Source organism: Rhopalosiphum padi, chromosome 2 (genome assembly GCF_020882245.1).
Source record: "Rhopalosiphum padi isolate XX-2018 chromosome 2, ASM2088224v1, whole genome shotgun sequence".
NCBI classification, from domain to species: domain Eukaryota; kingdom Metazoa; phylum Arthropoda; class Insecta; order Hemiptera; family Aphididae; genus Rhopalosiphum; species Rhopalosiphum padi.
The window spans coordinates 7437571-7452143 of record NC_083598.1 but is presented as its reverse complement, the minus strand read 5'-3'; the positions used below and the strand labels follow the sequence as shown (position 1 = coordinate 7452143).

The window sequence follows — 14573 nt, the reverse complement described above, 5'->3', positions numbered from 1 at the left end:
CATACATATATATATATATATTATTAGCATTTATACACCTTTATATAATATTAAGTACTTTATTTTATTTTTTTATTTTTTTTTACTAAGCTTCAAGCTTCAAACAATATTTTTCTACGGATTTATAGGCCTACGATATTCAGCGTCAATTAAACTAAAGCACGTTTTTCTATATTTTAAAATTGTTTTCTTCTTTGTCATCACAACATGATATTATAATATTTAATACGATACGATCGTCTTACATTATCCATGTAATATATGTGTACATGGACATTACCTAATACGAGTATTGTACGATCCAAGTACGATGTTTATACTGTTTACGGATTACCATGCAACTTTAGCTACCGTGCCGAGTTGCTAAATTAAATATAATTCAACTGTTGTGTGGCTAAAACGTCATGAATAACAAAAATTCGTAAATTAATAGGTTAAATTTGAAGAAAAAAAAAACGTATACATATAGTAATGTGTATTAATTTTTGTTGTTTATTTAAAATAACTGCACGTAATAATATTAATTTTGCCTGAACCCTATTTTTATACCAAAAATATTAATATTAATGTAAATATCATTGATTGTAATATACAAACTATATTATTATTATTATTACTATGTAGCTTGAACATATTCAGTAAACACGCTTATATCCGTAGTGTCTATACCGATGGCAAAATAGTAAAATTAATGTATCAATAAATGTATTGTTTATATGTTTATTTATATTTTTTAGGAAAAAATTGCATAAACTAATATAACATTGTTAAAGCAGTTTAATAAATTATTTACTTTATTATTATCAATTTGTTTTCAAAAACACTGTGTGATCCCTGCGGAACGTAACGATCACACAATATATGATACATTTATACAATATACATATAACGAATTCGTAATTTTTTAATTTAGTTATATTCTGTTTTTAATTATTATTTGTTTATCAAAAATGCACTTCACCCGAGTAATCATCATGCTTATATACATAATATTAACGTAATACATAACGTAGTCTTATCCTGACTGTTTTATTAGGATTTGATCGTAGTGCCCCTCGTCGGTGCATATACAATATTTTTAATTCTTATTTTTATTTTGATCAGTTTTTATTTTAATCATTATTATTTATTTTAGAATTATGTAAATATATACATTAATATGATTTTATTCCTATAAAAACAGGCACATCGTCGTTTGCGGACACATCACCTACGAATCGGTGTCGCATTTTCTGAAAGATTTTTTACATGAAGACAGAGAGGACGTAGACGTGGAAGTGGTATTCTTACACAGGTATGACAAAACAATTCAATATAATATTGTATTTATTTAAAAATAATTATAATGACAAAAGAATAAATAATCTATACTGAACGATGGTAAAAAAAAAATATGAGATACAATTAATATATCTGTTCAAATCACGTTTTAGATCTTTACTGCCAAACTATAATACATGATCATGTATATCATTATAATATATACCTATATAAACGTTTTTAAGTCGAAAAATTAGGTACGACGTTGTGTGTAATTTGCAGAAAAGAGCCAGATTTAGAATTGGAAGGGCTGCTCAAACGTCACTACACCACTGTCGAGTTTTTTCAGGGTACAATGATGAACGCAGTAGATCTAGAGAGGGTGAAGGTAAATACCCACTCTCATCCTGATTCTTACTGTCGACATTTTTCTTATCGATTTGTGCTCAGTTTCCATACATAGATCAATATTATTATTATTATTATAACAGCTACATGTAGTCTGATACGAAATAGAAACAATTCTTATTAGTTCTAGAGATAGATAATATATTGTGTATAGGTATTATATTATATACATGTTGATTTTCTTAAAGTTTAACACTATTTTTCTTGAAAACTATTAATGTTTTTGGAAATTTTTTTTACATAATTTGAAGTCATTACAGAACACAATTTTTGATAAACAATTATAATTTTTATATTTTTATTGCTAATCGTTAATGTATTCAAAGTATTTTGTTTTTTTCGAATGACAGTACAGATAATATTATATTTCAAAACAAAATATTTTTCTGAAAATGTTGATGTTTAAAAATCAAATTTCGAATCAGTTGTTAATTAAGACAATTGAGTATAAGTATATTTAAAGTTTAAACGAGCGGAATATTGCTATACTTCGCTTTGTCCACTACTTCGTTTAACATATTTTAAAATACTCATAACTTATATTGATTAACAACTCGTACAAAATACATTTTTTATGTATTGACATTTTCAGAAAATATTCTATTTCGGGATATAAAATTAAATTATGTAGAATCATTCAACAAAGTAAAAACTTAAAATATGATAATAATAAACAATTATTGTAAAATAATATTGATATGAATGACTTTAAATTATTTAAATACATTTTTTTCCAAAACAAATAATTTTCGAAAAAATGAGTGTTTAATTTAAATTAAATTACCAAGTATTATATTATATACTATGTATACGTATATGTATGTACAATATTTAAATATATACATAATATATACCTATATATAGATACGTATATTATATTATTATTCATAAATTTTGTTTTAAATAATATTCCTTTATTTATTTACACCGAACATTAACTATTATCGTCATTTAGATTTGTTAAGCCTCTTGATCAAACAGTATTTACATATTAGTACAGGCTATAACAAAGCCGTTGAAACTGTAAAGTGTTAATGTATTTTGCTTTGAACCATGTATTTAGCTGTCATTTATTATATATTTATATATATACACCTATATATATATATATACTTATATATAAATACAAATACTAAACACTTAGGACGGGAACTTGAACAGACCTTGACGATGGTAATGTTTTTTTTTTTTAATTATTATTATTATTATTATTATTTGAACCAGGTAGATGAGTTTTTTTGTTGTACACCTATATATAATTTATACAAAAAGAAAGTAGTTTAGTGTTGGAAAAATGATTATTCTGAAATCGATACACTGTCCTTATAATATATATATATATATATAGTTTATATGTATATTATACATGTGTGCAGGTCTAAATTTGCAGAAACATAACAACCCGTTTGTGGCTGCTATTATAACCACTAGAAAAATAAAAATAAAATTTATTAATTATAATTTATATAGCGTTTATATTATAGCCGTTTATTGATAAATATTGTACCTGTTTTACCACCTAGTGACTAGTTAGATACTTTGAACGGATTTCTGAACCATAGATTTTATATTGTTTATACTTGAATTATATGATATTTTATATTATAAATAATTACGATAAAGTGTGAAATACATAGAAGACATGTCAGTATTAGTTGTGCTTCAATTTAGTTATTTTTGGTATTTTCCAAACCGTAGGAAGCCACCTGACCTGGAACTGGAAGGACTTTTCAAGCGACATTTTACCACTGTCGAGTTCTTCCAAGGTTCTATAATGAACCCTATTGATTTGCAAAGGGTAAAGGTATGTCCAAACAAATGGCTTTAGCACAAATTGAATGACGGTTGCAATTTTTGGATTGGTATGACGCTGGTGATGGATTTTTGTGATTTAAACAAATATATACATAAAAATAAATATGTATACATGTATACTTATATATACATATTTATACATACTATATAATACTTTGTGTATATATAAGTGTATATGTATATTTATATTAACTTACAAACATTTTACACGATGCTCAAATAGCTCGTAATAATCAAACGAACTGAACTATTTATATATTATATTTAACACTAAACGACGACTGTGTTTTATATGATTTTTTTTTGTTTTGTTTATAAGTATGATGTTTTTCTAAAATTCGTTTTAACGGCGCATGCTTTTATATATTGTATTCTATTGAGAAGAAAAAAAACATGTACGACAACCGTCGACAACCGATCAGAACGTATACTTAATACTTATACCTTACTGTACTCGACAAAATAAGACATTTTCACTGCCCAGAAAACGCATCATTTCATTTTATCAATATTAATTAAAATCATACAATCATCGCATAGTTAGCTGTATTATTTGTACACATATGATAATATATAATTATATATTTGTTACACAGTAGTGTAAATTGTCTCTCACACGCGTTATATTATAATATTATTATACTCTTTACTCTCATTTATGTTCTCATAAAATTATGTTGTACTAACGCAACGTGTTCATAAATTGAAAATTTGATAGTTTACTTATAAACTAAATGATGATGATGATGATGATTATGATAATAATAATAATAATAATAATAATAATAATAATAATAATAATAGTAATAATTATAATAATAATAATAATATTAATAATACGCGTTGTGTAGTGCTGTAGACATATTTTGCAGTAATCATAGTAGTCTGTTGTTGTCCGCATGATATTGATGTGTTTTATGTATTGTGTGTGTATAATATAATAACATAATGCATGCGTGTGTTTTTATTGTAGCTGAACTCATCATAATATTAAATAATATTATTATACTATTATTTGGAAAATGAGCTTTAGTGTTTAAGTTTAACGTACATAAGTTAAACTTAAAGTAATAACTATATTCGATATATGCGAACAATGTTGTTGCTGTTGTTGTAATCTGTATAATATATACAATATATATGTATCGGAGCCATGAGATCAGTGTAAAACACAGATAATGACGTTTCAGGTCCACGAGGCTGATGCCTGTTTGGTGTTGGCGAACAAGTACTGCCAGGACCCGGACGCCGAAGACGCTGCGAACATAATGAGGGTCATTTCTATCAAAAATTACTCGGACGACATAAGGGTCATTATACAACTCATGCAGTATCACAATAAAGTGAGTATACGTCATGGAACAAAATTATTATGAACTAAATAAAAATATTATACGAAACAAAAAGGTTGTTAAAATGAGATATTAGAATCCGACAGGCTCGAAAAATTCAGTGATATCTATCGTTTACTATGTTGTTACCGTATATTACACTTATCCTATATAATAAAATATATATAGCAGGGGTGGCTAGCGAGAAGAGATCCGCGAGTCGCCCAACATATTAATAAATTTGGAAGAGCCGAAATTAAAAAAGGTCATATTAATATATATCTATATTATATATATTATATATTTTGTAAAAATGTTTGTATTGTATCTTACGATAAGATCCGAGCTACATGAGTTTATGATGCGAGCCGCAATTTGGTCACCCCTGATAGTATAAATTATCTAAGAGGCTGAGAGCAGATTTTGGAATGTTGCCGAATTGGTTGTCGTTAGAATTAGGTATTTTAAAAGGGAAGCTCAATTAGTTCCCACTTTTCACATAGAAATATTCTAATATTCAATATTTGAATACTATTTTATCCATTTTTATATCAATTATTTAAATTAATTTAATATTTATTATAATTTTGAGTTAATGATTTTTTTGTTGGTCAACAGCTAATATGTAAAAAAAAATATTTATTTATTTATGTATTATTATTTAATACAAATATTGAGAAAGTAAAATATATTTTTTTTGAACATATATTATTCAACAGAATCTTGATAACTTATATGTTTATGATTTATATATATTATATGTATAATTGTATATATTTGTTTATTTTACTTTTAATATTAATAATACATGATATGGATCTAAAAATCAAAAGGGAACCAATTCGGCTTACGGCCGAATGAAAATAAATGTGATATGAAAACAATTTTGGACAGTGGGATAGGATCTCGATAACCAATTCGATATCATTAGGATTTTGATTTCGTGAAATGGTTGCTTATTTTTTCGTCAATGAGTACCACTTACATAATTGTGTTTATGATTTGGCTGACAGGCGTATTTACTCAACATTCCGTCGTGGGACTGGAAACAAGGAGACGACGTGATTTGCTTGGCGGAGTTGAAACTTGGTTTCATCGCACAGAGTTGTCTAGCGCCAGGATTTTCCACAATGATGGCGAATTTATTCGCTATGAGGTCGTTCAAAACGGTGAGTCATTCTAAACCAGTACGCTTCTGCTTATTAGAAAACACTTCTCTAACTCTTGTCGCGCGCACGCGCTCACGTCCATCCAGAAAGGCGAAACCAAATGTAAAAAAAAAAAAATCTCAAACGAAAAAGAAAAATTATAATATTATGATTATCGTTACCATTCAGTTATCGAGATTTATATGCACATGATATAGCAACAATAATATGTTTTCGATCCGTTAAATTCTGTGGACTCAAGCTAAGCGGTCATCGTCCCAACCTACGTATCATTATCATTATAATAATACAAATTATGTATTTGTTGTAATGACATAATATTATTATACCTGCACTGACATTATTAAGTATTTTTGGTGTTCTTCTCCTGTGTGTTTGTACGTTTTTGTGCGTGTGCGATCAAATATTTTAAAAACGAACCTAATCATATTAAAAACCAAAACAAAAAATGAACCCAATTTATCGGTTGTGGTGAATAAGCGTGTTAGACGATGTCTGTTAGCAGAACACGAGGTGCGTCGTGGCACCGGATGCTATACAAACGTGGCAGAACGACTATCTGCGCGGTACCGGCATGGAGATGTATACCGAAACGCTGAGCCCGACATTCATTGGCATGCCGTTTGCGCATGCCACTGAGTAAGTGGACTTAAATAACGTGTCCAAAATGTTGTACCGGCGGCCGATACTTTTGTTGTTGTTTTTGTTGTTTTTTATTTTTTTAAACTTATTTTTTCAAATTTTTATCCTTCGGAAATTGTACATGATTTTGTGCATCTCAAGTCTGTTGTTATGCCCACGTGTTTATATATTTTTTATTTTTTATTTTTTCGTGCGCCTCTAATATTAGATGTATCTACGATCTGCAGCCTAATTATGATATTTTATTCAATATCGCTATATTTCAATAATATTTAATAAATTGGCGTTCAAAGGAGCTCGACTTGGACCACGAAATACTGTCATATTGTACAAGTGGTGTTGGGTATAGATACAATTTACAAATAATGACCATGAATAAATTACTTTTTCAGTATTGCAGCAGTAATTTAATTCTGATAGACGCAATCGCTGCAGATGGCGACATTATTTTTAAAATTTAATTTCCACAAATTATAACACATTATATTTCACGTTATTCAATAATATAAAATATTAATTATTATTTATTAGGCATGTGTTAAAAGAAACTAGGATACTTGAGGAATTAAGAGATGTTAAGTCCATAGCTCTATAGAGAATTTCCCAATTTTTCGTATCGTTAAAAACTTTTTGCATACTGAAAAAAATAATTAACGCCCTTTGTCGCTATTTTTTTAAATAATAGAGTAATGACACCTGATAAAACGAGTATGTGACGTAAACTAATATTTAATATTAATACATTTTTTTATATATTTAATTTACCTGACACTTTGTACAAGCACGACATGTGCATAAAACATACCAACATTTTTTATTATTATAACATTATTACCACAACAACAGTGCCTCTATAAGTGATACTATTAAACACTAATCATATACCCAATAATAGCACTAATACGATATTGTTAGTAGCTGTTGCTCGCCGTTTACAGTATATAAATCCGATTACTCTTTATGATTAGGATTTATACATAAAACCAGCGACGCGTGACGCTGCGTAACTACGTCAAAGCAGTATTCAGTCAACAATTTCAAGAAAAATATATTCGAGTATTAAAAAGTTCAGAAAAAATATAAAATTTTAACAATAAATGTACACTATAAATCAAATAAAGTTTTTTTGTGATTGATCTTACTAGACCTTATTTAGCAATTTTCAAGAACTGTTTAAAATTAGTATAATCAATTAATTGATTATTATTTGTTTTTCTTCAAGAGCAATGGCCATTAACAATACCATTCTTGTAATAGATTATTTTTTCCGAAATATTGTTGGTACTTCCCTTATTTTACCTTAGATATATTTTCCGTGGTAATTTTTTATCATTTAATTTTTTACCTTGAAACCTTGAATATATTTTCTTCAGCCATATTTACTTAAGAAATATTTGCCCGGGTGTTATTTCGGGAATTTAATTCGTGAATATTCTTATTTAGATGCAACGAGTACTAGGCGGCATTGTTTAGTCTCATATCGTTGTCACCCAATACGTATAATATTGGTTGTCTCTGTGGTCGAGTAGAGATCCTTTGAATGTTTCTTTTTCATTTTAAAAACGATGTTTATATTTATTTTGCGTACGTGATACAAATGAAAGAAAGAAATAATAATAATAAATTAATAACTAAAAACGACCTAAGATTAGATTCGCTTTTGGCTCTTTTTTCATCTTGACACGCAGCTGAAAAACCAGGATAAACGGACCTGTTTTGCAAAAAAAAAAAAGCAACGCGCAAAAAACACTGCTGTTTTGCGAGACTTTTAAAAAAAAAATACAGCTTGCAAATTTATAATACATTATTATTATTATTATTATTATTATTATTATTGTTGTTGTTGTTGTTGTTGTTGTTGTTGTCTTAAAATATTTATTATTATTACCATTATTATTATTATTATTATTATTATTGCACGTACGTACGCGCGTCGTACACGCCACACGTATGCGCGTACGTTGGCTTGTCATTTTTACATCTGATATGGTGGACGGTTTCACGTCCTGATTTTTTATTTTTTTTATCATGGTGGATTTTCGTGACCACTTAAAAAATGAATGCGATGTCGAACAAAATGAAAGGGGAAAACCAAATTTAATATTTATATTAGACTATGTAACGCGCGCGTGTACAATATAATAGACTTTGACTCATGGGCGCCCATAGGAACAATTTTAGGGGAGGAGTAAAATTAAAACTACTAAAGTTGCAGCTAAATAAAGGTTTAATGTTTTGTCAACATTTAAATTTATAAATAATTCACGGTTGTATTATACATTTGCCATATATAGTTAATGAAAATTAATTTTTATAAAGTCCTAAAAAAATCAAAAATCAAATATAAACAAATTTATTATTCAGTTTTGTTAAATAAAACCGGCAAATTTCTTCGTTTCATCTAAACATATTAAATATTAATGACACTTGAATAAACTATCTTTGTTCAAGTTCAGGTGATTAAGAAAAAAAATGTACCTTATACTATCTAAATTCTAGGTTATTATGTAATATCACTTATATCATATAATAGTATTTATTAAATTATACTTTATATTATTTTTAAGGAGGGAAATGCCTCGTCTTACCTCCCAATCGCCAATGGGCGCCCATGCACGTTGTATAGGTACGATTGTTTTATAGTATTTTTACGAATCAAACAGCGTAACGCAAAACATATTAATATGTATACATATTATACCTATAGATTGTTCTAAGTAGAGTGTAGATAATATAATATGTGTACCTATAGATTTTAGTATATAATATTATCAAAACTCGAAGCACATCGTATATATGACTGTTCCTCTCGGTTTTATTTAATTTTTAATTTTTTTTTTTTTTAATTATTGTTTTTATTAACCTATTTGTTTTATTTTTTATGCATATACTCATATACTTATATCACTTATCATTTTGTTTCTAATGTTTCTTTCTAAAAACCTTAATAGCCTTATACATTGCATCAAAAAATATCCTCATTCCGCTTATAATAATATCATACTGACTCATTATTATATTCGTATTAAAACCAATAGGTTTCACAACAGTCACGAATAGAAAGACCGTGTTAAATGTTCCAAAGAACTTTAAAACTATACAACCATACACACTATATATTTATCGGATCAGAAACATAGTACTATCGTTTTACGTTCGATCGAATAAGTAATATTCAACATCAGCATTGCATTCGATGATATTATATTTATAAGGACACGCCGCATAACTATGTAGAAAATTCCAAATCTACCCGTGGGTATTTTATACGTTTTATTTATATTGATAGGTGCCTAGTTTCCGATTCACGGCGGATAAAGGGGTAAAACATTTTTTTCGACTTTCATTGCACGTAGTAGTGTATTCCGTGAAATTCATAGCAATATTATACGAATAGCAACGTGACTCGCACAGCACAATATGTTTGTGCTGGGATATTTTTCTTGCATCGGTTACCTTTATCTATAATATTACAAGTTTTATGAACATTTCTTTTATATTTGACCAAACTCGTGAAAATATTATTATTTACGTTTGAAATATAAATAAAAAAACAAATCGATCAGTACAATATAATTATCCATCTTTTTCTGAATGAAAAATATACTTACATCATATAAATTTCATGTAAAAACAAAAAAAAACTGATATAAAAATATATCATAATTCAGATTAAGTCATAGGTCATAAAATAAATAACAAAATGTAACATATCCACCTCCAAACATTTTTTTTTATCCCATACCTTTTGTTTAAATTATTATTGTTATTATGATATGATTTACATATTTTGTTTTATTTTCCACATTTTTTTTTTTTTTGTTATACCTACGATTTTTTGATTTTGATTTTGTTTGTTTGTTTTTTTTTCTATCATTTTTTTTTATTTTCGGTCTGCGACCCGATGAATGTGATGTAGAGTAGAGATGTGATAGAGCGTTTGATACCGTGTATAGTTCCTGTGAAGAGTGTGGAGTTTGGTGTATTTCAGTCTCCGGATACGCAAGCGTGGCAGAACGACTATCTGCAGGGGACCGGCTGCGAGATGTATACGGAGACCCTGTCCCCGTCATTCACCGGCATGACGTTTCCGCAGGCCAGCGAGTAAGTCCCTCCTAGTGCCACACAGACATACACATATACACATTCATACATTAGATACATTTAAGAACATACACTTACACACATTACCACATCTCTAACCAGAGAACACTATTTCTGTTATCCCATAGAATATTCATATTATATGATATACAGGCTGATCCATTTAACTGGTAAAAATAATTTATGAAGATGGGTTTTTTTAATATGAAAAAAAATATTAATTTTTATGCGTTAATCATATAGGAAAAACATTTTTTTAAATATATTATAATTTATAATATTATCATGACTATTTTAAATTTTTTTTTAAATGACAATTGATATTTTTTAGCTTATAAAAATTGTTCGTAAAACTATCTTAAATTCTAAAACGTCTTGAAGTTAAATTATTAGGCACGTTTTTTTTTATTAAATTAAAAGGTTTATATTATGGGTGTAATAAAATTGCAAATTAAATCTTAAAAAATAACTGTCCAAAACTATTCGTTTAAAATTTAAACGGTCATTGATATGTCGTACTTAAATATATTAATTGTCAGCCTATTTCAAAATTAAATTATATATTCTTTTTTCGATTATAAAATAAGAATATCAATTTACCGATAATAAACATAAAACCTAAAAGTCATTATTTTTTTAAATATAACACTAATACAATTTTATTTTTATTTTTAAAAATAACGAAAAATTGACTCACAGACCGAATGTAGCCAGTAATTAATTGGATCACCACGTGTATATATATATACATTATACATTACACATACATTACTCTATACAATATACGTATATAAATATATTATGCTCTTAGATTTCCTGCAGAGCTGTTTTTTAATTTTGTCTGAATATAATAACAATTATAGATAATATATTAACGTTTATTATAATTTATAACGAACATTTTATAAATATATATATATATTTTGTTTTATAGTATTTATCATTATTATTTCAGTAGGTTAGACCAGTGTTCCCCAACCGTTTGACCCACTGTAAGTTAGAATTTTCTGCCAGGTGATACGTAAAAAAAAAATCTAGTAGTATTGTTTTACTGTAATAGGTACTATATTGTTTAATTATATCATTTAATTTTTAATCTAGTAATATCTTCGTGACGTATAAATTGAATTTTGTGGTAATCCCATAGGTTGGGTAACACTGGATTAGAAGTTAGTTATACTATATACATTATACAATTAATAGTTTAATATTGTTTATTATATTGGACGCGGTATCGGTTCGACGCGGTTCCGAGCTAAACATTTTTGCGTCTGTAATATTCGATAGGTATACGTTATAACAACGTGTATGGATGCGGTAGACCGACGAGTGTAAACATAGTATTTAAAGGTTAAAAAAACAGTGAAAGGGTACACACGTGTAGTGTGCCTGGGGTCGCGATAAAAATAAAAAATACATTTGAAAAGATCGGACGAGTGGTTTTTATTTTTCGTTTAAATTTTCAAGACGCGCAAAAATCCGATTGGCCGCAATTTTTTTTTACTGTTTCCACTCGAAACGTCGCCATTTGTGAAAATACAATTGGGATTTAACGCGTTATCGTTAGCGTTAATATTTAAAATGATAATTTCAAGCTTGTCCCATGACTGGAATTCATATTTTTTACCATCCCATCCCGACACTGTATGTACGGAGGAATAAAAATACACGCGGCGAAGTAATTAAATGGTATACTCAGTACTACAACTGTCTACTAGTTGATAATTGATATTATTGTGATAAATGGAAATAAAATGTTACCAACGATCTGCGCTCGTTCTTATTTGTTCCCGAATTTCTTCGCGTTAAAATAAAACCCATCTGTTATTGTTATACTTATCGATACTCCCACAGCGTGGACATTTCTTCCTCACAATATAAATAATAATTTGAACCGTTAATTTTCACATACAATTATTTTGGAGTTACTATATTATTTAAATATACGTTATATACCTATATATACTAAGTTTGTCCAAAATATAAATAAACGGCTTTTCGTAAACGAACATAGAGTAAAAGTAAAATTTGTAGATTATAGTATACACTATTTAGTATATACTGGTACCTAGTTGAATAGTGAATTTTATTTATAGTTTTTAATCCAGGCTTCTAAAGACCTTATTTTTCAACTTTTAATCCGACATAACAATATCTAAAATTGCAAATCCATTTTGTTTTATAATTTTTATTATAAAATGTATATAGTTTTCGAGTAGGTACCACCATTTTGGTATACCTATTCAGTTATTGTTATTAATATTTTGCAATTTATTAACCAAGTCTTCATCTATACGCTGAAAAACTATCCTTTTACCATTCGAATATTATACGTAATAATATTTTTTTCATGAACTGCGTAATTAGCCGCTAATACCGCGTCCGGTGTGTCAGTAGCGTGTGGTGAAAATTTATTAGTTAAAATAACTTATGATATATAATATATGTTTATATATAATATATCTGACGTAATAATATCCAGGTTATTAAGAGTCTAAAACATTTTTAAATTTTTTTATTCTTTACTTCTCGGTGTAACGAAGCATGATGTTGGTAGTTCTGCTGCCGGTAGCCTTGTTAGATTTTTATTCTATATAATAAAGGCTGTTTTATATGCACGGTGATTCATCAAGCATGCTCATCCCAATTTTGTCCTTTGATGATAAATTGATTAAAACACTGATGTTTTGAATTTTTAAGTATATACAATTATAAAAACCATATTTTCAAACATTTCAAACATTTGGTAAATTATATATCAGTCGCCAGTTAATTAATAACCTGTGTATATACAAACTAAAACTTCAAATGAAAACCTTAATTTTTTTGTAATTGCAATGAAGATTTTTTTATTTTTATTTTTACTCAAATCGAAATTTAAACAGTAGTTTCTCAGTTATTTAATTCTATACATCATAATATTAATAATAACAGTTCACTTCACGATATGGGAGATACGATAAATTGAAAATTATAGATTTTAATTTCGATATTCTATGTATTAGCATTTTATGATTGTAATAATTGGTCGTGCATAATATGACGTACTAAACTAAATTTTACATATTATGTAAAAACATTATATACTAATGATTATGATTGTGGGTATAAAAAGGTAAATAATGTAGAAACTATTCGTTTACATTTTTAATTAAATTTATTAACATTTTTCAACAAATAATCTTCTAACAATCCATAGTGAATAAGGTTGATCATCCTTTACAATTGAAATACATTTTTATATCATCATAAGTAGGACGAAATATGGTCTTTAAGTAGGTATACTTAAAAATTACTACATTTATAATATGATTTGTATAAATTCGCTGTTAAAGGATAAAGGAGGGGTGGTGACCATGGTTGGTGAAATACCCTGTATGTATATATATGATATATATGTGACAATGAAATTCAATACCATATTATAAATACATGTTACGTATAATATCGTGTACACGGTACGTGTATATAAAGCACGGTATTTGCATGTGAAAAAAAATAGTTGATAATTTATAACAATATACTGTCATACGGTAGAATATTAAGCCAAAACAATGTCATTATTCTAGCCATACATTATAATTTATATATCTATCATTATATTAATTAAAATATACAGAAAATATAGTGAAAAAATAAACAATATTATATTATAATATAGTTATCATTATTTTTTTTTACTGCATTTTATTTTAGTATTAAACGTTTTTCGATTACGTTAAATTGCTTGTAAAAATATTTAAAAGTTTTCTCTTAAACATGTTTAAATCGATGATTTATTGAAATATTTATCACTATTAAATTAAACAATTAATGTTTAATGATACTCGTTGAAAGAAAAAGA

General features: G+C 27.4%; 1 protein-coding gene across 6 annotated transcripts in view; it reads left to right on the top strand.

Moving 5' to 3' along the window:
* Positions 1 to 14573, top strand: part of LOC132920729 (calcium-activated potassium channel slowpoke) — a 71337-nt gene that overhangs the window by 33077 nt on the left and 23687 nt on the right. For 2 of the 6 annotated variants that reach the window (XM_060983363.1, XM_060983366.1), the window contains exons 8-12: positions 1184 to 1294; positions 3367 to 3472; positions 4674 to 4826; positions 5828 to 5983; positions 10617 to 10729. In XM_060983363.1, coding sequence (XP_060839346.1) covers positions 1184 to 1294; positions 3367 to 3472; positions 4674 to 4826; positions 5828 to 5983; positions 10617 to 10729 — 639 coding nt within the window. Of the gene's footprint in view, positions 1 to 1183; positions 1295 to 1542; positions 1649 to 3366; positions 3473 to 4673; positions 4827 to 5827; positions 5984 to 6488; positions 6623 to 10544; positions 10730 to 14573 lie in introns of all 6 variants that reach the window. The other 4 variants (XM_060983364.1, XM_060983361.1, XM_060983365.1 and 1 more) reach the window with 4 other exon arrangements.